At 40.8% G+C, this 27114-nt stretch overlaps 3 protein-coding genes across 5 annotated transcripts in view; 1 reads left to right on the top strand and 2 right to left on the bottom strand.

The window, feature by feature from the left end:
- The window catches only part of LOC145464100 (transcription factor 24-like), a 5290-nt gene extending 1215 nt beyond the window's left edge, over window positions 1–4075 (bottom strand). The window contains exons 1-2 of the mRNA XM_081447914.1: window positions 2680–4075; window positions 1–741 (exon numbers count right to left, since the gene is read on the bottom strand). The exon at window positions 1–741 is cut by the window's left edge and continues 1215 nt beyond it. Of these exons, the coding sequence (XP_081304040.1) occupies window positions 646–741; window positions 2680–3003 (420 nt within the window). The 5' untranslated portion in view covers window positions 3004–4075 and the 3' untranslated portion in view covers window positions 1–645. The remainder of the gene's footprint in view (window positions 742–2679) is intronic.
- Window positions 4076–9570: 5495 nt separating this feature from the next.
- LOC145462759 (fibroblast growth factor 20-like) lies at window positions 9571–12121 on the top strand. The gene is made up of 3 exons (XM_081446352.1): window positions 9571–9927; window positions 10794–10897; window positions 11586–12121. The coding sequence occupies exons 1-3, from the start codon at window positions 9795–9797 to the stop codon at window positions 11766–11768; spliced, it is 420 nt and encodes a 139-aa protein (XP_081302478.1). The 5' UTR covers window positions 9571–9794; the 3' UTR covers window positions 11769–12121.
- Window positions 12122–15432: 3311 nt separating this feature from the next.
- The window catches only part of LOC145462357 (GREB1-like protein), a 28430-nt gene continuing 16748 nt past the window's right edge, over window positions 15433–27114 (bottom strand). For all 3 annotated transcript variants that reach the window (XM_081445850.1, XM_081445851.1, XM_081445852.1), the window contains 13 exons: window positions 26898–27060; window positions 26054–26308; window positions 25286–25392; window positions 25049–25172; window positions 24095–24606; window positions 23705–23770; window positions 23160–23282; window positions 22466–22626; window positions 20532–21198; window positions 19848–20017; window positions 18576–18706; window positions 17158–17823; window positions 15433–16497 (listed from right to left, as the gene is read on the bottom strand). In XM_081445850.1, the coding sequence (XP_081301976.1) occupies window positions 16254–16497; window positions 17158–17823; window positions 18576–18706; window positions 19848–20017; window positions 20532–21198; window positions 22466–22626; window positions 23160–23282; window positions 23705–23770; window positions 24095–24606; window positions 25049–25172; window positions 25286–25392; window positions 26054–26308; window positions 26898–27060 (3389 nt within the window). In that variant the 3' untranslated portion in view covers window positions 15433–16253. The remainder of the gene's footprint in view (window positions 16498–17157; window positions 17824–18575; window positions 18707–19847; window positions 20018–20531; window positions 21199–22465; window positions 22627–23159; window positions 23283–23704; window positions 23771–24094; window positions 24607–25048; window positions 25173–25285; window positions 25393–26053; window positions 26309–26897; window positions 27061–27114) is intronic.

The following is a 27114-nucleotide window of genomic DNA, read 5'->3' as shown; positions in this document are numbered from 1 at the left end:
GAAGTAATTATTTCTCGGCACCGGTACCTCTTGTCGATACGTCAGTCTTTCTTGAGATTTCTCTCAAAAAGACAATCAACACTTTATACCTGGAAAAACGTGTATTACTCAAGCAAGGTCCAAGAAGGGCGTTTATTTTACACTGCTTATTTATTCACAAACTTATTCCAAGTTCATAAGAAAGTGGCAGATACAAGTTTAGTTACACGTAAACTAAATTTAAAAAGTTGAAAATGGATGACGAAGAACTATAAACAAAATAAACTTTGCAACTGCGTTTGACATTTATAGGTCGTATAAGTTAAATGCAAATCGTTATTACTAGCACGTCAAGCTGTATTGTTTCACGAAAAGAAATATGTTTGTTTTTGGATGATGAGTGAACAGATAGGTTTCTCGCTCTTTGACTTCTTCCCAGATATACGAATTGCCTTAATAAGTATTTGGCTTCAAGGCTCAGGGGAATACGGAAAAAAGTGAATTGTATCTTCATCTCTCGGCCTAAAGGTTAAGTCGGGATTTCAATACTACAAAAATAGTTTATTCAAGAGAGAAAACAGACGCTTTGGAGCGCTCGCTACGAAGAAACGACGATACAGTTCGTTAAAGGACACATTTTTCCAACAGTCCCAAAAACTTTTCCCCCTACTTCTCCTTCACTGCAATTTGCTGTCTCAGTTGTTTTTCGTTGAGTTGTGGCTTCAAAAACTCGGACAACAGCTGGCATCTGATTGGCCACTTCTGCAAGAAATCAACGATACAGAATAAGTATCCCAGTGTCCCTTCGCACCGTGTAGAATGACAGCTTTACTGCGCATGTTGAATGCACAGCGAAGCCCAAATCTTATGTTTTTATAACCCAAGAAGACACTGTTATTCTCCTAAAAAGCCCTTGTTTTAGCCCGCGAAAACACAGTAAACAGTTTAACCCTAAACAACCAAGAAATTGGTAGATTGATGCAGTACTGTCCAGGCAACTAGTTCGAAAACATTAAGCGTAGTGTATAATGGTCAGTTTTGTATCATGGTCAGGCATTTCTCATCAATACCTGTTTCTCTTCCTCATTTAACGAAAATAATCAAACTTAGAAATTACAATTAAGTATTCTGTTGTTGATAAAACTGTAATGCATGGCCTTCCAAAACAAATTTTTGGTTGTTGTTTAAACTTTCTTCCGTCGACTGGATGGAATCGAGAAATCAGTAAGACAATTTAAACACTAGAGCCTTCACATTTCGTTTCGTGGCTGTTTGTATTGGAAACTGACGATGCTCAGAAAATCCTAACCGAGAGAAAACTGAAAAGATGGAATTAAAGTATTACCTTTTTTTTCAAACAGAAAAATAATTAAGTTCCATATCTTCTCACTGAAGTAGATTACTGAAATACTATAGAACAAAATAGTTCCGAAAGTGGATTTCTGAAATACCTTGAAAAAGAGCTTAAGTCTGCAGATCGATGCACGCATTTTGCGAGTCCACAATACATCTTTCTAATGTTTATCTATAGAATTCAGTAGTTATGTTCGTGCAAGAGACCTACGTTAGAGTATCTTTTGGCTTTTGTTTCACTTCCCACTGAATGTAAAATCAGACTTCTGCGAAACAGTCAGCATACCAGAGCATGACGGGCTTACACGCTTCGCGGTTGGAGGGTCAAAAGTGCCGGTGAACCTTTTAACGGCTGCTACGTACGGTTTTCTTCTCTCAGCTTGTTGTTAATCATGCTTTGTAGTAGAAGTCAAGTTTGTACAGCTTAAATTCCCCAAATTCTGAAATTTGCATTGGCTTTGAGTGACGAAAGCGCTAAGTTGTTTCGCTGTTTTGCGCAAATTTGATTACGAGAATCACTCTGATGATGATGTCGGCCATTGCCGCCCGCCCATCTTCTGAAGGTGACGGTGCACTAAAGACTGCCAAAACAAGGCATTTATTATTTACTTAACGACTGATTATGCCTAAATAAATGTATACTTAAGCACAGAAAGTAAACTATTCTCTCGATGAGTTTTCCAAATGTGGAAAAACTTCTGTTATCGCACTTTTCAAATCATCTTGTTTTGAATAACTCAAAACAATGGAAACTCATTAGCTCAATAAACTTTGTCGCTCTTCAAAGTGCTTTTTTATCTATTTTCTTGCACTATCTCTGAAGCCGTCACGAAAACGCGCAAATAGACAAAAAATCTTCCTTTCTTGAGTGTAAGAAGTTTCTGGCTGTGAAAATACTTATTTCTAGGTTTTATTGTAAGGTCTGGGAGCAGAAACTACCTGAGAAAGTTTCAAACCAGCGTAAAGCGTGCTTATGTTTTTCTCATCTTGCGGTATATGACATAGCCGCGGAGGAATAATTGCCCTACAAAATGTTTACACAAGAAGATATTTATGCTTCTGTCGAGATTGTTCAGTTCGACAGAGGAGCTTGGCTAAAGGGCGCCGACCACGAACGACTGTTTACACGAACTTCTGACTTGTAGAGCAATATAAACACGACTGTTGTGATTGGAGTTTAGCACTTCATTTTAAGATTGTTAGTGAGATGATTTCCTTAAAGTATGCTTCAGTGTGTCGTCCATCCATTCACAGATTGCTTGAATGAGTGCAATTCAGCTGAATAAATGATCGAAAGAAGATTAACGTTCAACTCTAACGAACGTGAATTCTCGTGTGTGCTCTTACCTCAATGAACGGTCTAAACATGCCGCATTTCTCCTCGGGGCTCTGTGGGAAGTGGTCCTCTTCAGGAGCGTCGTTGTGCAGGACGCCGCGAAGATGGGAAATGTAATCGATCGCCAATAACAGGATATTAAGCCTCGGTAACTTGGTATCAGGTGGAACTTGCGGTAGTGTTTTCTGCAGATTCAAGTACGCCCTCTTCATGTTTTGCGCACGTACCCTTTCGCGCAGCGCGTTAGGGGACGGAGTGTCTGAACTTCCCTTTCGACGCCGCCGCGGTACCTGTTTGTCCGTTGTGGGCGCGATGGCAGGATTGTACTTTCCCATGGTTTGCAGCCCTTACTGTTAAGAAAAACGTTTTCTTGTTTCCCGCAAGTTGGTGCGCAAGAGGCTCCGTCTCGTTAGAGCTTCTGTGTGGAATATAATCCCTAAATACCTCCCAGTTTGAAGACAGTGTGCTCTGAGCGCTTCATACCTACGTGTGCAAAGTCTTGATAACGTGGTTAATTAAATCTTGATAGCGTTTGCCGCCTGGAGATCAGATGTTATCCAAGTTATGGCGGAATTCCTTGCCCAGTCATGATTTGAAATTCATTTCTTCTGTAACGATCGCGCAAATTAAGCGCTCGTTAATTGCCTTGGCGTGAAGTTAGCTTAATGTTGCAGTTTACTGATGAGCATTTTATTGGAGCGCAATAAATTTGCGATTTGCTTGCGGAAATCGAGTGCTGTCTACGTTAGAAAAGCGAATGTTCTTCAAGTTTCAACAACGATGAGGGAAAACGATCGATTTATCGCTAAATGCTCTCAACAGCTGGCGAGCCCAAACTTTCTGCGGAACACTATTCGATGACCCTGATCGCTAGGAACTTTTTTAGAACGAGATTAGCTTGGTTTTGGAGATTGATAATACGGCTGGACCCGTTTGCTAGTTGCGAGAGAAAGCTCATCCAAGGAAACACAGTATATCTTGTCGCGCACTTCTTAAAAAACAAAAGTGGATCATTTTAGAAGGATAACCTTATCGGGAATAAGCCGCTAGCGAACAAATTAGGCATGACAGTGCAAAAAGGCGTGTCTACACTATGTGTAATATTAAAACGTATGTGCTGTTATTTGCTTAATAAGCTTTTGTCTTTCATTCCGTTTGGGGCTGCCAAAGATCTGTTTCTCCTCGAAAATTTAACTTAATACTTTGTTGATCTGTGACACAGTCAGCCAGATCACTCGACAGAGGGACACAGAGTATTCTGTTTTTCCTCACTTCAAGGAGTGAACCTTTTGTTACCTTAAATACCAGACATTGATCCACTCAGTTGCTTTGGGGCTATAACTGGCGATATCAGACCTGCAGATCTGGGCAACGATGATAATATAGTACAGTACAAATGCAGATTTTGTGATGGAAAACAAAACTAGAAATAAAAGGCGGGACTACGGTCCAATTTTGTGCCCGACTTGTCCTTACACGAATGAACTTGTGAAATTGCAACAGCACAGTTTCGTTCTAAATTTAAACCTTTGCGATGAAAAAGGTCAAAAACTACTGCGGCTTTTAGTCATGTCTATCAAGCGAGAAGTAGTAATCATCAAACCAAACAGCGGAATGCCAACTTCAAATTTATATTCAATGGAATCCCGATTTCTCGAAGTTTCGATTTTTTGCAACTCCCTATATAACCCGAGCCTTCTGTCGTTTCCCTCCGCTCAGTCGACTGGCTGTAATTTTCCCCCCTTTCTCGAACTAACAATTTTTCAACCAATTTTTGTTTCCCTCAGAGGCTTGAAAATCAACATTCCAGTGTAATTAAAGGGAAAGAGACTTAACTTGGAAGGGTTGGGAACAAAACTCCGGCCCAAATTAAAACTTCCAGTGCTTAGATCTAGTCTTTTTACTGCTCGATCAAAGCTCGACTTCAGTTTCGCCCGCAATAACGGCTTTAAAATCTACCCTAGTTCCTAACGGCGATTCGGTATTCTAATTCAGTCCTGTTTAACAAACTGTTGGTCAGTTGAATATGTCTGGCAAGCACATGTTAAAAATGACTAATATGGTTGCGTTGAAAGCACGCGTTCCTACACATTACGCGCGCAAATTTGCGAAGAATGGTTTTTGACCTCATCAAATTTCACGCATGCCACACTGCTTGAAAAACAAACGAATCTTTTGCTGAAAATTATAATAGTTGTCTTGTCGTTTAAAAGGTAAACTATCGTCTGCGGACTGTCCTTTCCTTGTAGCTATCAATAGCTCGTGGAGAGCTCGAGCATTCCTCTACCTTACAAGGGATAACCGTCTTCGATCGAAGTTAGACTAGATAAGCTCACACTGTTATTGTTTAGAGCATCTGGCCGAACAAAAATGTTTGCATTCTTTGCCGGATTTAACTTTCATTTGACCTGTGTCACTGTTGATGGTCTGATGATATCATTAATCTTTCATTATTAATGGATCAGAAGTGAATAAGCGTGTGAAATTCTGTGGGCTTTAATTTGCACCCGGCAAGGTAGGTGGTTCTTTGATAGAAAGATCAAGATAAATTACGTTATTTTTTTGTGACAATCAGAATTCCTTCAAATCGTAGGGAACCTCAATGGAGTTATTTTACCAAGGCTACAATAAACCAAAAAGAAACAAGGATTTAAAGGACCTAGGTCACGGTTTATGCATGTTGAAAAGTTTAGCCTAAGTTTTTCAAGTTCGTCGTTTACAATCCGTGTTAATCTTCTCCATCCTTAACCGTCCTTGTTCCCTAGTGGTCATTATTATCTCTTTGGTGTTTTTTTTGTCTTAGTAAACTATTATTTTCAAGTTTCGTTCAATTTCAAGGTAACTTTGTACGGGGCCAAACTAACTCAAAATGCTGTGACTGAGCTCCTTTAAGACAGACTGAACAAGGGCTATCTTCTCTGGTTTATAGCCACTCGTTTTCATGTAGCCCTTTTAATGGAGCACAGAAAATTTAGTTTTAATTATTTCCTTAAGAAGCTCTCGCTTATTACAAGATTAAAAGAAACTTGACAATAATGCACGGGTAGAATTTGTTTTGAGAATTAATCGACAAATTACAGAATTCATTATTAACCCAAAAAGCTCGAAATAAATTGAAGGAAGATGGCCTGAATTTATTACATGTACAGTTTTCACGGCTATGGTAACTACGGGCAATAACTGCAGCGAACTATACGGCAACCTTAAACTTAAGATTATTGAACATCAAAACAGAATAAGTGCAATTTCATTCGAAGGTCCTCACTCCTTTGAGCTAAGGGCTGGCTTGCGATTTGGCCGGTTTTACAACATCTCTTTACTTCTAATCTATAACGCAGCCCTAATGCAATACACAAAGTTGAACAATGTGTTTTCGATAGAACAGTTTATTCCCCAACCGGCTCTTCGCATAAGCTTATTCCATTCCCATTAATTCGTTGGCCTCCAAGAGCGACAGCTGAGCTAAGGAAAGTCGACACTGGCTAAAGCACCAAGTAGGTTGGACAAAGAATGATAACATTTTGATTGTGGCCCAAAAACCTCTGCAAAGTTTGCAGTGATAGGGAGACGACCTGACAAGAATGCTGGCGGGAAAGTACAATTTTAATCAAAGGTCTTACTGATCGGTTAATTTGCACCATTTTAAAAATGTTTAACTTTTAATTTGACGAGGTTAATAGCGTTGTGTTTTCTTCTGACTTGAGATAACACCCGGCCCTTTTTCTCACCGAAAGTCCGAAAGGACAGGCCTCTATTCTGCATCAATATAATCTCTTGTAATCTCTTTAACTGAAGAATTAAGATTAGCAGCAAAGTTTTCAAAATTAAAGTTTTTCATGTCACCGGAGCACGTTCAGTGAGACGTCTTCTTGTGACACTGAGACAAGGTTACGAGAGGATGATACAGCAATATTTAGTCGACCATATTGATTTGCGTCACCCAAACACTGAAATAGCTGCTAGTACTGTCACTACACGCTGCAAACCCGCACAACCGTCGAACAGTTATAAAACCGTCTGTAGCTGCGTTTTCCACTTTACCCCGTGAGTCCGCGAGCAGGCAGGTTACATATCTAGTAATCTTTACTGAGATATTGGACGTGAAGTCGTGCAAAAAACGCCCAGTGAGTGTACATACTCGCTTATTTACATAAAACACGGCATTAATTAAGTAGGTCTTTGACGAATAGGTCGTACCTGCGGCTCGCTTGATCTGCGACTGTGTTTTACAAGCTGTCGCTAAAAGTACTCCGCAACTACTACAAATAGATACACTCAAATACAAGAACATCTTCTTAGATAATGGCAGTGATAGCTGATATAACTGCACTATTTCATTTCATGACCAAGTAGATATAATCTTTTATCAAAAACGCAATATCGCATGAGTATTCTGTTGATGTAAGAACAAAAATGTGTGCAGTATTTCTAAATGTCCGGCCGTTGAAAAAACAGCCTGTAAAGATTAACTCTTTCTCAATATTAGAGCTAACCAACCATAGGCCACTGTGAATGTTACACTTCCAACAAATCGCTTTTCTTTAGGATCAAACAGGAATAAGAAAAAGCTAAAAGGTTTGTCATAAAACTAAATGCTTCTACACAAGAGATAAAGGGGTACATTAACGGGGCACATAACTTGCAATCCATGCTAAAGTTAGAGTCAAAAGCCGATTATTTCAGGCTATGGAACAACCTTGATTATTAGGTAACAATTCGGCAAAAAAATAGGCTTTATCGCTAACCATATAACCGCAAAAACGTATGAGACAAGGAGTAATAAAATAAAAAGATAGTACATCAGATTACTTATTTTCTTTCCTGTATCACTCATCACCAGCTTATAATTTCGTTGTCTTACCAAAATAATTATTTCCGGCGAAGAGAGCAACGATTAAACAGATCCCATCGAATCTAACATTTTTGGACGAAAATTACAACTTCGAAAACAACGCTAGCGTCTACGATCGTTAACACTTGCTTACAAGTCTCCATCTTTTATATTAACACGCAAGTTTTCCTCGCGCGCAAAGCCACGCACGCTAAGCACGCACACGATGGTACGAAGAGCGACTTATCGACTGCTGATGGCGTCACTGATATTCTACGGTCTATCTCTGAAATCTGTTCACGCCACAGCTGAGTTCTTCGATAAAACGCTTAATTGGCTACCTTTCAAAGAGCATGCTTTGTGTAATAAAGCTATCTAGGGACGTGTTTACTAGCAGACTGCTTCAAAAGAAGGTATACATGAAAGGATTCGACCTTGCGTAACACTGAAAAACACCCGCACTGTTTGTAGGACCTGATGAACAATGTCAGAATCTTTTTCTTGCTTGAAAAAACCTACGATTACTTCTTTCCTCGAATTTCCGCTTTGAGAGCTTCTCCGGTTAAAAAAATAATTGCAAATATAGCAACATTTTACCTAGGCTTACCCAAGTAACATAAACCTGGGCAAAAAGAGATATCAGACCTAGAGACGTTATTCTCTTCTCATAGCGATTGCTAACAGCTTCAAGAGCGATACAATAAGGTTGTCAATTCTAATGGGATTTTTGCACATCTTGGGTCATCTTGGACAGCTCAACTGAGTGCAGAAGTTTTCCGTTCTTAGGTGGCGCCCTAATTAAGATGCCCTTTGGACAAGATGAATATAAGTATTACTCCGAGTGATCTATCTATTAGTTAGGTAATAATAGTAATGAGAAACGCGTTGCGACTTGTTCCATTACAATCCTCGTCAATGTTCAGGAATGGACATTGAACGGCTCATGTCGACAACATTCAAGTGGAACAGAGAGTCACCATATATTTCAGGATTCTTCGTGTTGCTAAGCAACGCCGGTAAATGTAGAAAACCGCCTAGTCCGACCTGAGCCCGCAATTTTCGCCATTGAAGTTTTCTAAGTAATTTGACCATCTAGAAATCTGTTGCCGACAAGTAGTCTTTCTAAATATTGAGGGAGAGGGGAACCAACGACTTCTGCCGTAAAGTGCATTCAGATAGAAAACAGCAAGAAACTATGGCCTGTCCACACTACGCCGAAGGAATTTGAAAATGGAGGTTTCACTCTGAAAACGCACCAAATGTTTTCCGTCCTCACTTCGCCGGAGGAGTTGAATTACGAAACAATCACCGGTCATTTTGGATTCGTGTTTGAGGAAAGCTCTGTCAGGGAAATCACGTGATTATCATGGCGCTATCGTTTTCGAAAAGCTCCGTTTTCAAAATGTTTTCTGTTCACTGGCACGTAAACGAAAAGCCGGCGTTTTCAAATTCCTCTGGTTTGAAGAGCGTTTTCGAAACGCTCCATTTGCGTGACGAATTAGTGTGGACGGTAGGCCTAAGTGTAGAAATAAAGCTGCGTTTTCAAATTTCTCCGGCGTAGTGTGGACGGAGCCTGAAAGGGATTCGAATGAAGCCAATTTTTGATAACAAATAAAGCGAATGGAATTTTAAGGAAGATTTTCTGATATTAGCCGTGTTTTAATTCAGTTGAGGATCATTTCACATTTTAATCTTAACGAAGTTCTTGTAAGCTTTCTGCGTGTAAAAGATTACAGTGAGAGCTAGCGAGTCTGACTCGAAAAACGTTTTATGCACTAAGAAAATTCGGGTTCTTTTTGTTGTGCGCGTTTTTATACATTATCATTTAACATGAAATTAATATATAATAAAGGCAAAAATCTAAATTATGTTTTGTTTTTTTTTTACGAAAAACCCTTTGTACTCAGGCCTATATATACCGGAGAAAAAAAAAATCTAATATTTACCTCAAAAGTTAACGCAATTGATTTAGGCGTACATGAAAAAGAAAAACACACGTTATGTTTTGCAACGCGCAGAAATTTTTGGTCATCAAAGTGGTGTATATACAGCTCAGCTTGTATTGATCACGTAATTTGAATAAGCCAATAAGTGAATAGTGCGAACTAATCTCCTAAATATTCGTTTCGTGGGCAAAACATAACCAACATTTATAGCGAAACCAGATAAATTATATTTTATATCCGTTTTCAATTAGCTGCTTCGGTTGAACACGCGAAATTGAGAGGGTGACAAACATTTTTGTGACGTTCATCGGATCGACAGAGTTCGAGAGATTTTTTCCGTGCTGTAGAGATGGTTTTTCGAGTACAGCTGAGGACAGCTTTGTTGCCGAGAAAACGAAAACTACAGTGTAGAAATGGCCATTATCTAGAAGTTCGGCCGGACGGTACAGTGCGAGGAACGAAAAACAATGATAGCATATACAGTAAGTACCAAAAATATATCATTTATCAGTCTTTTGCCGGACTCATAACAGTTATTGAGGATTTCCGCATTTTGTGAATGACAAATCATGTTATTTTCCTGTTAGACATTAATTTTTAATCTAGTGGCGAATCATATCTGAGACACCTCTCATCATCCAAAAACAAAGCAATAGTTTTCCATTGTCAGCTTGAAGAAATCGATAGCGGAAACGATCAAGAAAGTACATCTGCAGTCGAATACTCACTCATTCCCAATTCAAAATATTCGGTTTAATAGTCATGTTCATTTTGAAACGAAAGGAATGATTGATAATTATGAAGATTATGTTGAAATCAAAACATAAACCTTATGTTGAAAAAAAAAAACATGAAACTTATTCTAGTTTTCTTCTTTTTCAGACTTCTTTTCATAATATACTTTGAACCAAAATCAAATTGAAGACAAAGTCATCCTCGTTGTCGAGTTAGAAGAACGCACAGTATGACAAAAAGAACACCAGTTTACGAAATAAACTTTAGGCCACAAAATACGCCATGTTTCGCTTGGGCAGCTGGCACCGTGTTCGGCAAATCCTCGTGAAGTACCCGACGAGATAACGATTCATATTGGCCAATCATAAAACAGCACCAGCGTCTCAAAAGCTGTAACGTCAGCATAACACAGTCATTACTTGTCATGTTGCTGACAGTAGCATTTCTCGGATATTCCCAACAGGAAAATAAAATTATTACCCATGTGGTTTTGTGATCACTTTCTTTCAAGAACCACGAGCTCGATGGAAATATGAAGAACGTTAGTACTTGAGCTCCGCGCTCGGAGATCGGGCTTGATCAAGGGAAATTAATCGCTGATTGTTTTTTTCAGCTGTGTTTCATCTCAACTCCGAGGGCTCTAACATGACGACTCTGTGGGCAACTGAGGCGGGCTTGTATGTTGGCATTGACAACCGAGGAAACATTGTTACATCTGTAAGTTCTCATTCCACACTAGCTAAGTTTATACTCAGTAGAAATGAGCAGAAAACTCAGTCACACGATGCGTGACACTATGACGGAAAAGAACGTTCAAAGATGAAAAACCTTTTGGAAGTGTTTAAGAGTTTTTTCAGCCTTGCAGAATTACATTCAAGTTTTCACTCGCCATAAACATCCCAGCTACATACACGTAACACTCCGTCCACATCACGCCGGAGGAATTTGAAAACGGAGATTTCGCTCTGAAAACGCATCAAATGTTTTCCGTCCACACTACGCTGGAGGAGTTTTAAAACGCAACAATTTTGGATGTGTGTTTGAGGAAAAACTCGATCAATGAAATCACATGATTATAGTGACGCCATCGTTACCCGGTGGCCTAACCGTAGAAATATAGCTCCGTTTTCAAATTTCTCTGGGGTAGTGTGGACGCTGCCTAAGGTATTTAAGACAAAATGGCGGGGAACAAAAAAACCTGATTTAGACTGTGGGCATTCTGCAAAGTTTCTTTTCTGAAAATAATAGAATATAAATAACGTAACTCCTTGTAATTTCCTGAAAACATTTTTTGCAATTACCATATTTTGCCGAATCGCGAAAGTGACTTTTCCCTTGTTTATCCCTCAGACAGAATATGTCTGTCAAAAACCTTATTTGAACCATGCCTCTTATTACTTCTCAGGCTGCCAAGATCCCGGCCTGCGTACTCCGTGAGAACCTGGACATGGAATTTTTCAACAGCTTCTGTAAGGAGTTTTCTCCTCGGCGCCTGCACTGTCTGTCGATCTCCGCTCAAGGAAAGGTTCGATCATCTATCCTGACGTCTTCACGAAATGTGCAGTTTATCACTAAACGAATGAACTAATGAACTGCACTAATAATAGAGACAGATCGTTTATGACTTTATTGTTGATATATATGTCGACTACAAAGCATTGTGTTTGATACGAATTGACTCCAAACATTTCAAGGCCTCGTCCAAGCCACGCCGGAGGAATTTGGAAACGGAGGTTTCACTCTAAAAACGCATGAAAACGCATCAAATGTTTTCCGTCCACACTACGCTGAAGGAATTTAAAAACGGAGGTTTCACTCTAAAAGCGCATGAAAACGCATCAAATGTCTTCCGTCCACACTACGCTGGAGGAATTTAAAAACGGAGGTTTCACTCTAAAAACGCATGAAAACGCATCAAATGTCTTCCGTCCACACTACGCTGGAGGAATTTAAAAACGGAGGTTTCACTCTAAAAACGCATCAAATGTTTTCCGTTCACACTACCACGGGGGAATTTAAAAACGCAACAATCACCGGTCATTTTGGATTTGTGTTTAGGGAAAACTCGGTCAGAGAAATCTCACATGATTTTCATGACGGCATCGTTTTCGAAAAGCTCCGTTTTCAAAATGTTTTTCGTCCACACTTAAACACAAAGCCGGCGTTTTCAAATTCCTCCGGTTTGAAGAGCGTTTTCGAAAAGCTCCGTTTTCGTAACGGATAAGTGTGGACGGTAGGCCTAACCGTAGAAATAAAAGTTGCGTTTTCAAATTTCTCAGGCGTACTGTGGACGCTACCTAGTAACGAGCTTGTGAAAATTAGTAAATGGTTAAATTTTTGGCTCTTTAGATGTCACGTTCAAGGTGAAATTGGATTTCAATAACTGCAACATTACTGGGTGGCAAAAGCGCCAATGAGCTCATACATTCTTTGTGAGATTTTGCGTTTTTAAACCCGCGTCACACAAAAAGTATTCAATACATCGGCCTTAAATTCCTTTAGACAGTTAATTGTACCATGCCCTGTTAATAGGCAGGACTGATATTTTTGTATCTTGATCAAAAACTGAATCGCTCGTGCTAATGAGGCAAATAATGTAAACAAAGATTCCCCCATACCTCAACGCGGGAAGGGCTTATAAAGTAACCTTACACACACGAAACATCAAGGGGGTTATTTCTGGAATTATAAAGCGTAAAAAGCATTACAAATAGAACATTGTTAGTAAACCACTTCAAGTAGAAATATTGCGAAATGTTGTAACCTCAGTTCGCACCCAAGGGTCTTGTTAGTCGAAAGAAAAAATTCCAGATGACTGTTTCAAGATAAATGTTAAACTCCAGTGATCTCCAGAGGGTGACAATTATTTCTTGGAATTTTCGAATCACATGACAAACGTAAAGAGACGAACGCGTTGATTAACGTACGATAAGACAGCTAACAAGACAAATAAACTAAGGACAGCGAATCGCAGATGAGCGACTAACTCATTCAACAATATATATCTGTGCAAGTTCACAGAGGTCGAATCTCGCTTCCGAGACAGTAATAGCTTTCTTGCTGTGATGTGGAGTTAGCTGGGAAGGTAATTAAAACATGAAGGTGTGTTTCCTCAATTCTTTCTAATCCGTCTTTTGTGATTTACTACGACACGCTAGGAAGACGAGCTAGTTCATCTTTTCTCTAATTTCCTTGTTATCCCTAAATTACTAATGATCAATTTAAAGTCTAGTAGATGTAATTCCTACCTTAAAACAGACAAATGAGTTCCTTTCCCTTCTTGCTTTCTGTTGTCAGCTCAACTTCAATCAGATCGTTTAGAAGCGGAGTGGTTCAACGAGAATGTCGGCGGGCTCTGGCAGATTAATCGCTGGGAAGTTTACGCAAATCACGCCAACAACGAGGACGTTGCCAAACAAAAGGTTCAATGAGCAAAACAATGGCTCTGCGAGATAGAGCGCTTATACATTTTGGGCTTTTTTTTTTTTTGCAGTCGTTTGCAAAACAACACCGTCCACGGCTTATCTTTCATGTTTTTGCATTTGGAATTGAACTTTGTCTTAAAAATAACAACAGCATGGTGTTTAGCTCAGACAACCATGGACACATTAAAAAAAACGAGATAATTTAGTGATCTTTAAGAAAAGCGTTAACTTATTGTTCTCCGCGTTGTGGCCGTCGCTTCTCTTGTACCCAGACTCACACGTCAATTCCCTGAAGAACAAATGAAAGAGGTCTGGGTAGAAAGGAAAAGAATACATATTCTTTTAAGTTAAGATTCTTTTTTCTTAACGAATTCAGACGTCATGTTCTAAAATCACCTTTGGGACAATAAAAACAATTTTTCTGAGATGACCAGTTGTACGAACAATAATATCCATTTGGCACGAAAATATACAAGTTAAAGTATAATTCTGTGGGTGTTCACGAAAATTTTGGCTAGTCTGCTCAAATGATTCAGTTTTATTCAGTTCCACTATTTAGTGTGGCTCAAATAAATATGAACGCAAAAGTCCGATTACCAAAACTGGGTGATACCACTTGGAGATAATGCCCAGTTTAAAAGGCATCACGTGACGTTATCGCTGCCTTATTGGATGACATTTACTTGCATCATCCAACATGGCCGCTAGGCCTTTGTCATTTGGATCCCTCGGGACTGGTTGCAGACCATCAATAGTGCCCATGGAAACTTCTTTGATGGATTGTACGATCAGATGTTAATCTTGCTTTGGCCAGCGTTTACACAAACGTACTGGAGAAAACATATTGATATGCTCTACGACTCGAAAAGAAAAAGTTAAGATGAGGAAAAAAATCCACAATTCTCTAAATTCAGTATTTTTAATGAGTTCATAATTTACACGTACGATTACAATAATTTTCAGCGATATACGCAAGGATTGTATCTTATATACCTTTGAACTAGTTTGGAAGGTAAGTTTTCAATTTTCTCATATTGAGTAATTTAGTTTAATTCAAAATTACTTCTCGATCAAAATACTGCCACTTGGTTTGGTGCTGAGCATTACTCATAACGTTAGGGAATATAAATTGCAAAACATAATTGAACGCTTTCTTCACTGTTTTCAACAAAGTTGTGTTTCCGGAAAGCGCCTATGAAAGACAAAATTTCTCTTGTTCTCCTTTTTTTTCCTCAACAGAGCGTTTCATCTTAGAACTATGAAAGTGCAATTTTTCTAGTCTCCTTTGAAAGCAACAGTGGACTTTCGGCCGATGGGAGTCTGGGGCCACCCTCCCCCATCCCCCCAAACAACACTGAGTTTCCCCTCTGCCAGATTTCTAGTTTCCAGACTGCCATTCTGTTCGAGCCCCAGCGTCACCAGGGAAGAAGCCAACATTGTCAAAACTCATTTCTTCAACGTTCATAATTTTCCCTGTGGACAAAGTCCTGTCATACTACTCTATAGCTCAATTTTCTCTTATCAAAGGAGTTACCTCGCAATATGTTACCTTATTCTTTGCTTTGCGCGAGTGCTTGCTAGCCTCGAGACAAGACATAAAGGAAAAATACGATAAAACTAAAATAAAAGAACTTTTTCTGGCGATGTAACCTCTTACGCTAAAATCAAGGTATTGATAAGCTCTCGAGTTATAGATAAAAATACTTACAAATGATTCAAATTCATTCATATTACTAAAAAATAATAATAACTTAATAACGGACTTACTGTAACGTCCACAATACTAATGAACTTCCCCATAATTTTGTTTTTCTACTACTTTTCTACTTCTAAAACATGCTGAAAACCTCGTTTAGAAAAATCGCTTTACTTTTACGCTCTACTGGGGGAACTTCTCTTTGGGAAACTCCCTAGGATAAAACGAAAGCGAGAGAAAAAACAGCAACAAATTTAAACCTTGGCTGAAAGTTGGACGTATTCGCGAACAATAAAAAACAGTGAACAACATATTTTGAAACACCCTGACTGTCCTAATATATACTGAATCTGTCGGTGAATATAATATATCTTCTTGATCTCACCAACTCGAATGTAACTATAATTATAAAATATACTCCTTGCTTAGCCAGCAATACCAAGCAGAAACTGTGTTCTGGTTATATTAAATAGAAAATATTGAGCCCAGCTCCAGGCTAAATACAAGAGAAGTCTTGAGGAACTTCTAAATAAGAGTTTCATATCTCCAGGAATACATACTTATAAGAAGATGCCACGAGATTAAAACTCGTTTGAAAGAACTTTCAGATGTTCCTTGATAGCACAGAGGAAACACTCGTCGAATTTAGGTTTTTGTGTTTCATACTTTGAGCCTCGTTGTTGAGATAGGTCAAGGCATTGGTTTGGAACTCCAGTTAAAGAAACCGTAGGATTTTTCGTCTGTCGTTTACAAATTAGAAAACACCAACTCCGTAAACCGAAGATGTGTCGGAAACCGAAGATTTTTCGGAAGCCGGAAATGTGCCGGAAGATGCACATACGTTAAGAGCCGAACACATGTTGTACCATGTAATGTTCCACGTATCTCAGAGAGCGATAACATCTCCTTCACGCCTTCTTTCGCCCAAAACGAGTTCTTTAGATTTATCTACTTAGTCATCGTGCTTCCCAGTCAGAAAGTAAAGAGCAGGTTCGTCTGGGCTGTTCGCCGTCTGAAACTCGTCCCGGAGTCGGAAGCGCCAATGCTCTTCCAAGTCTAATCGCGCTACTTCCTGTCTGAGCGTGTTCCGGTCCTGACATACCAGACATAGGCGAGAGCGTGGGGCGAACTTGAACTGCGCGAGGAAGGCCGCTGACACTGAGCGACGGCAGAAATAAAGCAACAAGCCACCATACCTGAAAAGAACACATCAAAAAATCTCATTGGAATAGGCGATTCCAATGCGTCTATTACAGTCAGCAGCTTACAATACACAGGGTTCATACCCTTTTTCACAAACAAATTTCCAGGACTTTTCCAGGACTTTTCCAGGACTCAGATTGATTTTTCCAGGACTCTAATATTCACATTAACCCTTTCACTCCCAAGATCTTAATGTTAATTCTCCTTACTGTCTGCCATACATTTTATATTTTTTTACTTGAGTTTAACAGATTTCCAGAACTTTCCAGGACCAGTAGCCCTTTTCCAGGACTTTCCAGTCCTGGAAAATGCCACAATAAAACTCCAGGACTTTCCAGGTTTTCCAGGACCCGTTCGAACCCTGAATAATGCTAAAAAAAAAAAAATGATGAAGCGATCAAATGATAGAAATCTTACGATAGATTTTAAACCATGAGTAACCCACCCAAGAGTCATCCTCTGGTGAAATCCAGTCTAGTTGTACAACGCTCTCTCGTGGTATACCACGGAATATCTCACTTGTCACCTGTATTTTCTTCGTATAAACTTAAGGCTCGTGGGAGACTCCATTTTATACCACTCGAGAGCCTTGCATGACTAGTAAACATTTGATCCAAAAAGCATCACATAGCCGCCTAGAGAAACAGCCATACCTGGTGTCCTGTTTGTCGTTCTTCTTGCTTTTGTCCCAGCTGCGGGAACTGACAAACTCCAAACAAATCCTCGGACCAAGATTAACATAACAATCTACCACAAGGACTGGATGATCTGAGTTATCTACAGCTTCGGGAAAGAGCCGAGCCGCACCCATCAGCTCCAGGTACCGCTCCAGGAGGTAGTACGCGGGGACCGGGAGGTAGGGTGCATCCCCTCGATCAGGAGCAGTCACTAGTTTATCCCCAGGTAGGAGCTCTTTGTTGTGGTTGCTTCCTTCCGCACTGACGGCTGGCTCCTCCTTGAAGGCGGTGTTACCACCCGTCTCTATGAACTTCTTAGCAACAACCAGATGGTTGAAACGACAGGTGGGGATTCCATCAGCCAGCACTTGCAAGCTCAGGTCCACATCCTCCCACCAGTACCGATGCGGGTTGTACTTGATCCCTTGTAGTTTACTGAGGTTCATCATGATCGAGGAGTGTAACGGACAGTGTGAAAAGGACCCTTGTGCCACAGGGGCCGAGGCGTCGGCGCTATATTGTTGAACGCCTAGCATGCCGTAGTTCATCAAGTCTGGTGTGCTTTCCAGCTGTTGAAGGACCTTTACAAGGGAGGTCATTATAAAAGGAGGTCCATCTGTGTCCTTGGCTGAGGACTCATCTCTAAACACAAACACACAGAGACCGTTAACAAACAGAGAAAAACAGCGCACAGTTCTTACCAGAGTGCAGTTCTCAGTGGCGGATTTAGGGGAGAGGTCGGGGGGGGGGGGGGCTCCCCCTTATTTTGGGTAAAAAAAGAAGAAATCACAGAAGGAAGGAAAGCCGGCAGGGCAAGCAAAACCGCCCCCCCCCCCACCCCCACCCCCCTTAGCTCAAGGTCTGGATCTGCCACTGGTTCTTTCTGTTACAAGGAGATACTCAGCAAAACGACACAAAAAATCGAAAAGAAATTATCTAACGAGTTTGTCCTCTAAGCAAGTCAAATGCAAAAACCAAACTCAATAGTTAACCTTATAATAATGCTATCAACTGCTCTTCAGTTGCGTTTTGCTCGCGTTATGTTCATGCTGTGATTATTTAGAGTTCATGACGGTAGCGTAAAAAAGAAAACTGATGTCTCTCTCGTCACGCACACCTTTTCACCTTAAGCGAGATTGCCGCACGAGTGCCACGCGAGAACGAGACGTGTGAGCTTCGGGTCCAAATGTTCCGTCCTGATGACGTACCACTATAGCGACCTGTGTAAAGTCTCTGATTGGTTGATATTCTGTAGCGATTTTCCGCGCGCGATTAGCAATCAACCTGTAGTATAGCGTTAACAGACAGGAATATTTCACCGGCTCAAATCTCGGAAATCTCTCAACAGTCATTGGAAAGCCACTCTTCTATCGCTTAGTTAACTATACACTCACTGTTTGAGAAGGTTTTGCCACATGACACAAGAGTCGTCCATCATGAAAATAAAAGGCCACACGTCTTGGCCGCGTTTGCCATGGATTACGTGACGGTCACGCTCAGCAATCCAATTCTCCGTGGCGAATTCCTGCAAATAGACAACAATATCGTTGTAATCTTGCACAATAGTGACTCGGCAAGAAAAATGTACTGAGCGGAGAAAACAAAAACAAACAAAACCCACCAAACAACAAACCAATCAGCGATGTCTCCTTCTGTGACTTCACAGGAAGGCTTAAATTGTTGGTAGTTGGTGAGAAGCGCAATTGCCCCAATTGGATGGTGAATCCGGATTGAAAGATTCGGATGCACTGTTGAGCAAGACACTTTGCCCACAGTGCTATGGACCTAGAGTCAAGTGCCTAGCTTGCATGCCACCTAGTTGATGGCTTGACAACAACCTTTACCAATAACCTATAGCTCGTTTCTAGATTGGGGAATTTTACGGTTTAATTTGCAATGTTTGAGACGAGGTTCACTTTATCAACTGACGCTAATGTTCTCTGCCAGTCAATTGAGCCCTAAACTCATGTGGCAGAAAATTCAGAACTCAGAGCTCTCTGTTGTTTGCTTTAAACGATGGCACTGAAATTCCATCACTTGGCTGCGAGCGAAATGGGACCATTCTATAGCTCGCAAAGTGGAAGTTATAGACGGATCCGCCTAAGATGTTTACTTCATTGTTGCCACCCAATTCAGATGATGTGATGATTCATTTGAGGGGCTACAATTGTGCAATTTGCCACACGTAACTCATTGCATGGGAGTATGCACGGACAGAACAGTTGTAACCTCCCAAATGAATCATCACATGATCTGAATTGGGTGGCAACAAATGTGTAAATACGTTAGCCGAATCCGTCCATTTCTTCTTTCGAAACGAACACCAAAGCTCATGTTAGCTTCTGAAATATGTCAGACGCTCTTTCCTTGTTTAACAAGTCCTCAAAGGAGCTTCGTCACGGCTTGCGCATCTTGAAAAGTTTAGCCTAAATTTTCTAAGTTCGTTGTTCGCAATCCGTGTTAATCTTCTCCATCCTTAACCATCCTTGTTCCTTCATGATGTATTAGTATCTCATAAGAGCTTTTCTTTCTTCTTTCTTAATAAACTATTATTTTCAGCTTTCCTTCAATTTAAAGATGAGGTTTTTTTTTCTTTTTTTTACGCGACCAAAATAACTCAAAATACCGTGACTGAGCTCCTTTAAGATTAATGTTCTGTCCATTACCTTGATGTAGAAGCGAGCCGCTCCCAGGCCTTGTGTATCAGAACTGACAGGAAGTCCAACAATCACGTGATTTGGCCACGCCTTGTGATACAGTGCCATCTCGTGGTGTTTTACAAACACGAGTTGGGTGTGGCTCTCACCCTCCATGGCGTGGTAGAGGTTCAGCAGGCCTGGTGATACAGATTAAGCGACCTTAAGCCTCTACAAACCTTCACTTCTCCGAATAGAAATTCTATTTTTCACAATACAGCAAGTATATTCCTATTTTTTTTCAAAGAGCTCCAAAGACTGATCAACTATATCTTTTGAATGATCTATTTCTAAGCATAAATTCGAGACGTGCATTATCACACCAGCATCATGCGAGCCCAGAAATGAATTTCAGAGTTGAAACAGTACATGGCAAGTAACAGACACCCATTATTAAGTAAGAATGGCGAGGGAAGAAATGGAACAAAATATGGGCCAACTGAGAAGAAATCCCGCTTTGATGACTGTCTGAAATTTTGTGAAAATGATCGTGTTGCGATATGAGATTATTTTACGAAATTGTTTTCTGAATTTAGGTACAATTTGCAGGATTAGCTAAAACACCTAAGAGCAATGGATTTTTTTAAAAAAATGTTTTCGGGAGTGCATAACGGTCAAAAAGCTACTCTTCACATATTACATCATTTTTTTTACCATACTCGTGTCTTCCCGTACTCGGCATCATTATGGGACTTCTAACTCCGCCTGCTTCTTCCGCGCTCCCTGACTCCGTCTTCAGCGGTTTCACTACCTCGCCACTGCCGCCAGTCAGTACCACGGGGAGTCGGAGACTGCGTAGCTGCTTGTCCTTGGTGAAGGTGAAGCTCGGCAGGCACCGGTGCGGTATGATGAAGTGTAGTTTCTCCCCACACTGCAGCGTGAATGTGCAAGCCAACGACGAGCTTGGACCCATGCTCTCGCGGTAATTCTTACACCCGTCACAGTGATGATACGTGTCGTAAGCTGCCCAATACGAAAGCATCATGGGACAGGTCGGTCGCCGTGGCGACGGTTTAACTGACAGGGGCTGTGCAGAGGCGTCCCCAGACACGGTGCATCCGGTAGAGGCATGGGCTCGAAGCTTGCTGGTTTTAGTGTAGCGGTATTCGCCCAAAAGACAACTAAAGGGAAGCTTGGAGACTTCGTTATACACAGGCCATGCCATTCTCTCTTGCTTGGTTCCCGAGGGGATGGGTGTGGTTTGTAAAGAACTCTCCTTTGGGGTACACACAATTTCGTTGTACACATCGACTCGTCGTAGTTTCTGGACTGTTTGATGCAGAAGACGAACAAAATGCAAGTACGAGTGAGTCTTGCCCACCTGTAATAAAGCGAATAAACAAGAAGTATGTGCAGCACAAAACAAGACAAAGGGCTTCACTAAATCATGTCCACATCATGCTACAAGAAAAAATTAATTTGAATACATTAGTCACGGCATCGATGTTATCAATTGACCTGCTGCTAATATATTTTTGAAGCCGTTCTGCCTCAAGCTCGAACCATTAATTCTCCTTACCATCTTCATACATTTCTTTTAATGCTGGTTCTGAGAACTTGGTGGTTCGTCAAAACAACATCCCCTTCAAGGAGTACGTCACGGTTTGCACCTAAATTTTCAAGTTCGTGGTTTGTAATCCGTGTTAATCTTCTCCATTCTTGTTCCTTTACGGTTTATTAGTATCTCCTCGGTGTTTTTCTATCTTATTAAACTACTATTTTTCGGTTTCCTTCAGTTTAAAGATAAGTTTGTACGCGGCCAAAATACTGTGACTGAGCCCCTTTGATTGTCTACTTAAAAACGTGAACTGGCAATTGAAAGGTCTAATTGACCCACTACTTGTATGGTTTGTTTTATTCGAGAAACCTAAATCCGATCAAATCAATAGTCGACTCAGACTCTCCCTACACTCAGCTCATCATGCGCTGATGATAATCGATGCATGAGAGTAGAAAAAAGTTCGCCTCCTAGTTGGCAGTTTTGGTAACAGCGGCGCAACTCTTTGGAACAGCTTACCCAGTAACATTAGAGAGTTTGTGGTTCCTTAAATCAATTCAAACGCTTTCTGTATCATAATTTTTAAACACACGGCATTCATGGAAATCAGGTTTATACGTAGAATATTGTCGTAAGTTAATATAATATTAGGATTAGAATTTTAGGTTTGGGATCTTAGACATTTCATTGGAATTTATTGTACCTGAGGAATTTTTTTACCGTGTATAAATAATGATTAAAGATAAAGATAAACAGTGGACTGGTTATGATAGCCAGCGAACTGCAAAGGGCAAAACAATAGAGCGGTCTCCGATGTTGAATAGGTCCGCCACGTGACTCTGACCGTGCACGAGTTCATTCAAGATGGCGGACAGTATGGACCATCTGTTCTTGTGGGAGATGATTTTGAAGAAATTTTAGACGTTGTGGAAGGCGATGAAGTAATAGCGGAGCTATATTCTTGTTACAATCTACATGAGACTGTCATTCTCGTTTATTCCATCTTAATGGTTGGCCCTAACATTAGTTTTGTCTTGGTCCTACAGCGGTCATTACAAAAACAGTTGTCTTTCTCTGAATTGTGCCTTACCTGGGGAGGTCCACTGAACAGAATTGATCTGGGGTGGTATTTCTCAGTTCTACACGACTCTGCCTCGTTCCTGTTACTGCTGTTAATACTTGTCTCTCCAACAATAGATTCCTGCCGCGAGCTGGCGGCCATGCCATACAGACGGTGGAGAAGAGCAGGACCTTAGAAATGAGAAGAAAGTGTGAAAGATTTCCAGTTTCACTGGCACATCAGTTTCAACTGATTCCCTTTTCATGCTTCTCCGTTGAGTTTGTTTTTGCATTTTTCGAGAAATCTCGTGTAAAACTCTCTAGCTAATCAAAGGAAAGATGGTATCTTCTCGGCCAATAGGACGCAAAACACCTCCCCGCCCCCCCGCCCCCCACCCCGCCCCCCTCATTCATCAGGGCCGGGTCGTTAAAAAGCAGGTTAACGCTAACCCAAGTTTAAAAGTAAGTATTAATATTTCTTGTATGAAAATGCTTTTCGCAGCCTAATATGAGGTTAATCAAGGTCAAAACTGAAGGACAAACAATATAAACAGAAAACGTCACCGAAAAGTTACAAAATCAAAATTCTTACACACTGGGTTAAATTAATCAGGCTTCGAACAACTCGGCCCTGGTGTACGCCACTTTTCGCGCTTTCGACTGGTCATAGGACCTAAACTTTGAGCTCTCATTGGTCCCAATACGTCACTTTTAATTTCACTTACCGAACACTGGCTGATGGCCGTGCTTTGTTGCAGCTTTTGGATCTCCTATCGTTTTCTTCCCTGCTTCGTTTTCAACACCTGACTTAGAATCTTCGCAGCTGCTGTCTTCACCCTCACTGGTACCTACCCAGAGAAAAAAAACAACTTCAGTCCATATTACAATAGATGCCTTCATCAAAGCAACTATTTCAATTATCACGCAACCCTTCATAGCAGAAAAATGTTGTGCGACGACATGTGTGACTGTTGTAAATGTCACGGCGCTCAACTTCTCCGGAGAAAACTCTGGTTTCAGAAACCTTCGCGAAAAGTGAATGCGAACGACAATGTGTTTTGTAAAAATGTACCTAGAAGTATAATGAACTAATCGAATTGAGCCATTTTGTACTAGCCACTGTGCTGCTCATTGCAAACATGCACTGTACGTATTTGTGGGTGACTATAAATCTCCAGTACTATTAGCAAGGGGCGTGGTAAAGTAGCTAAGAACGGGAATTTTATCCAATGGCCAACATTTCTTTTCCACTGATAAATTAATGACTCACCTGAAGTCATTTTGTTATTTTCGGCAAAGGATTCCACAGCAGACATGCCATCTTCGTCCACAACATCTGCAAAGAATAATGAAAATTTCAAGTAATCGTGTTATATAGAGAGAGGGTACACTATTTAATGCTGGGGGTAACACTGCGATTGACTAGCATCCCATCCATGGGGGGAGTAGAAATGCTCCTAGTCGCTTCACGCTACAGAAACTGGAATAAGGTCCTACGGTATGGACCGCTTGGCCCTACTCAAACTTTACATGTATCTTTACCCAATTACAGACTTCTCCTTTTATTATTTTATTTTGGCTCATTGCAAACAACAAACTAACGCCAAGTATTCTGAAAACAAAGGGTGGCCTCAGAGACTGAAAAACCAATGAAACTTACCAGCGATATCCGGGCTTATCACAACACCACTTGCGCTGCGCAGAGTTATGACGGGTTGTCGATTGGCCGCGTCCTGTTGGGGACCTGGGACTTGCTTGGGCTTAGGCTCCGTCCACTCTCTGTAGTACAACGACTGGTGACGTGGATTCGACGTCACCACCGGCGGGCGTCCTAGCCCCACCCACCGAGTCTGGGGACTTGTAGGTAGTAGCAGATGCTTAGGATAACCGTAAAAATCTGATTGAAATGCCTTGAAGACAGAGCGCGACACCAGAATCACAGGCAGCGGGTAGTTAGAAGAGTAGTGGCTTGTTCTGCAGATTGTTCCACTGCTCGTGTTAGAATCCTCTTTGGCTTCTCCACCAGCCTGTCCGTTAGACTCGTTGCCCTCCACACCCCGTGAGCCGCTGCCTGAGCCAATGTAACAAGCTATAGCGCTGAATTCCAGCTCTAGCGATGAGCGGTACACGAAACCTCTGTCTATCAGTCTCAAGTCAATGTACTTCAAGGACCTAATGAAAGACAATAACAAAGTTACTGTAGTAAACTTACTGTACATGAAGACAAAAAAATCAAGCATACTATAATACATTTTTAAAAATGCCTCTGACCACATTTTTTAAGTCTCTTTGGAAAATTCTAGTCTATCTTTCCAAGTATGCTCATTTTGATTACGGTACATCGTTGGACAGAATTACTTAAGACAATTCACACTTAAAAAAACTCCCACCAAATAAGAGGTAAAAAAACATGAATTTTTCCTTTTTTCTCTCTCCTTGTAAGTTGTCAAGGTTGCTAAATCGTAGAGGTTTTTCGTAGGGTAAGACGAAATTGACAAAGGGCAGGGGGAGGCGGGTGGGGAGGGGGGAGAAGACTGGTCTCCAAATACTTTCTATGTTCAAATTAGTGATAAACAGATTGACACAAATGTCTCAACCATGTGCTTCCTCTTACCTCGGGAAAGTGTCCCCAGGCCTCTCTCTACCGCTAATGATGATAATGCAAGGAAGATCGTGAAGATCTTCAAAACACTTGGGGCTCCATCTTTCAACTGACTTGCTCTTGGTTTTTGTAGGAACTGAAATGGTACAGTAATGTACGTGTAAAAGAACAACATAAAAATCTCTTCATCAGACTTAATAAGCACGTTTCTTACCAGATGCCGGAAGAAGAATTCAGTTACGCCCTAACCTTTTTGTTCCCTCCAAACTCTCAACCGCTTCAAGAAATAATCCTCAATTTCCAGCTCACTGTGTCCATTGTCATGGATGATAGAAAATCTGAACTGAAATCCAAGCCTGCAATGAACACGTCGCATAAAATACATCTACTGTAATCTATGTAACTGTTAGTAAATCAATTACTATTCTAACTCAGTAACGGTTTTTGAAATTGAAGAAAAGAGATTAAAAGATCGAACTACACTAAAATCAAAGCATGGAAAACAATAAGACATGAATATCGATGAAAAAAACGAAACTTGGTCAACCAAAAAAAAAAAAAGGGAACACTCAATGTATTGTTTTATGTTACTTTGCTTTACAATGCAAATGATATTGATCGAATTATGAAGTCCCTCATCCAAAGACGCTTTATTGCCTAAACGGTTCCAAAGCACTTTTCACCACTTGCAATGTTCTGGGACATGACCCCAAGTATTCAATGTTAAACAAAATGTAGAATTCGCTATGAAATCGCTTTTATGTATAGGAAATCACAAGACTGAATTAACAAGCTAATCAAAGAAACTAACGATCAAAATCACGAAGTAACGAGTTCGAAAACAAGTTAAGATAAGAGTTCCAACATGGCGGTTTTTGTCCCGCGCAGTTCAATCTGGCACCTTTGCGCATGCACCGCAAAGCACGCACAGCTCGAGCAGACCGCAGGCTCATTGCTCAGTTATCAGATTCCACCCTGGCAGATCTGGATGGCTAAGGTTTGATTACACTTACTAACCTGTCGCGGGTGTTTCTCAGACTCTCAAAAGCCAGATTAGCAAGTTCCACAGATGGAATACGGATAACTAGCATAGCACCACTGCCATCCGCGTTATGGACAGGCGACTCAATGATCTCCCTCATGATTTGAATTGTCTTCAGCGTGCAGTGAGGTTCGGCGGGTTTGATGCCCGCTGACCACATGATGGCAGCACAGTAATGTCGAATAAGCAGATAGCACCTTAGCACACTCAAATTGACGTCATCTGTTGTTCTATACGCAAACGAAAATACAGACACGTGATGGACGCTACCTCATACTATGGATAACTGTTGTATAGTGGATAACTTATGAAGAGGGATTTTCGGGATCACGATATAAAATAACCAGCCGTTATTGAACTTCGCAAAATGCCTTGCAGATACATGGTTGCCACAATCACATTCATTTAACGCCCGTCCACAATACACCGAATAGAAATCTGAAAACGCAGCTTTATTCCTACGGCTAGGCCTACCGTCCACACGAATCCGTCACGAAAATGGAGCTTTTCGAAAACGCTCTTCAAACCAAAGGAAATTGAAAACGCCGTCTTTGCGTTTTAGTGTGGACGGAAAACATTTATAAAACGGAGCTTTTGGAAAGCGATGACATCAAGATAATAAAGTGATTTCCCTGACCGAGTTTTTCTCAAACACAAATCCAAAATGACCGGTGATTGTTGCGTTTTCAGATTTCTCCTGCGTAGTGCGGACGGAAAACATTTGATGCGTTTCTCCGGCGTAATGTGGACGGAGCCCGGCTAAAATGCAGGGATACTGAGCCCCTGTGCACAAGATATCACACAAGTGATCACGATTACCTGCTTGTCCTCAAGGCCATCTTTTCAAATGCGTCATCTTGTCTTACAAGTGGAAACTGGTGCGTCCATTTAATTGACTCACAATATTCCTTCATTCCAAAATATGTGCCTTCGTTGGTCTCTAAGTTCTGAATATTCTCCACCACACTGACAGAAACTCCATCTGGTTTCAGGGGGAAATAATTGAAAACATGTTGAGGATAGTTTTAGTAAAAGT

The sequence above is a fragment of the Orbicella franksi genome, chromosome 12, assembly GCF_964199315.1.
Source record: "Orbicella franksi chromosome 12, jaOrbFran1.1, whole genome shotgun sequence".
Lineage (NCBI taxonomy): Eukaryota > Metazoa > Cnidaria > Anthozoa > Scleractinia > Merulinidae > Orbicella > Orbicella franksi.
This window is presented reverse-complemented; position numbering and strand designations above follow the sequence as displayed.

What these genes read in the sequence shown, in the direction of transcription:
- LOC145462759 (XM_081446352.1), top strand. Translation starts at nt 9,795, where the DNA reads ATGGTTTTTCGAGTACAGCTGAGGACAGCTTTGTTGCCGAGAAAACGA. An exon ending in AAACAATGATAGCATATACA is followed by an intron (nt 9,928 to 10,793) that starts GTAAGTACCAAA and finishes TGTTTTTTTCAG; the next exon opens with CTGTGTTTCATCTCAACTCC. An exon ending in GAGGAAACATTGTTACATCT is followed by an intron (nt 10,898 to 11,585) that starts GTAAGTTCTCAT and finishes ATTACTTCTCAG; the next exon opens with GCTGCCAAGATCCCGGCCTG.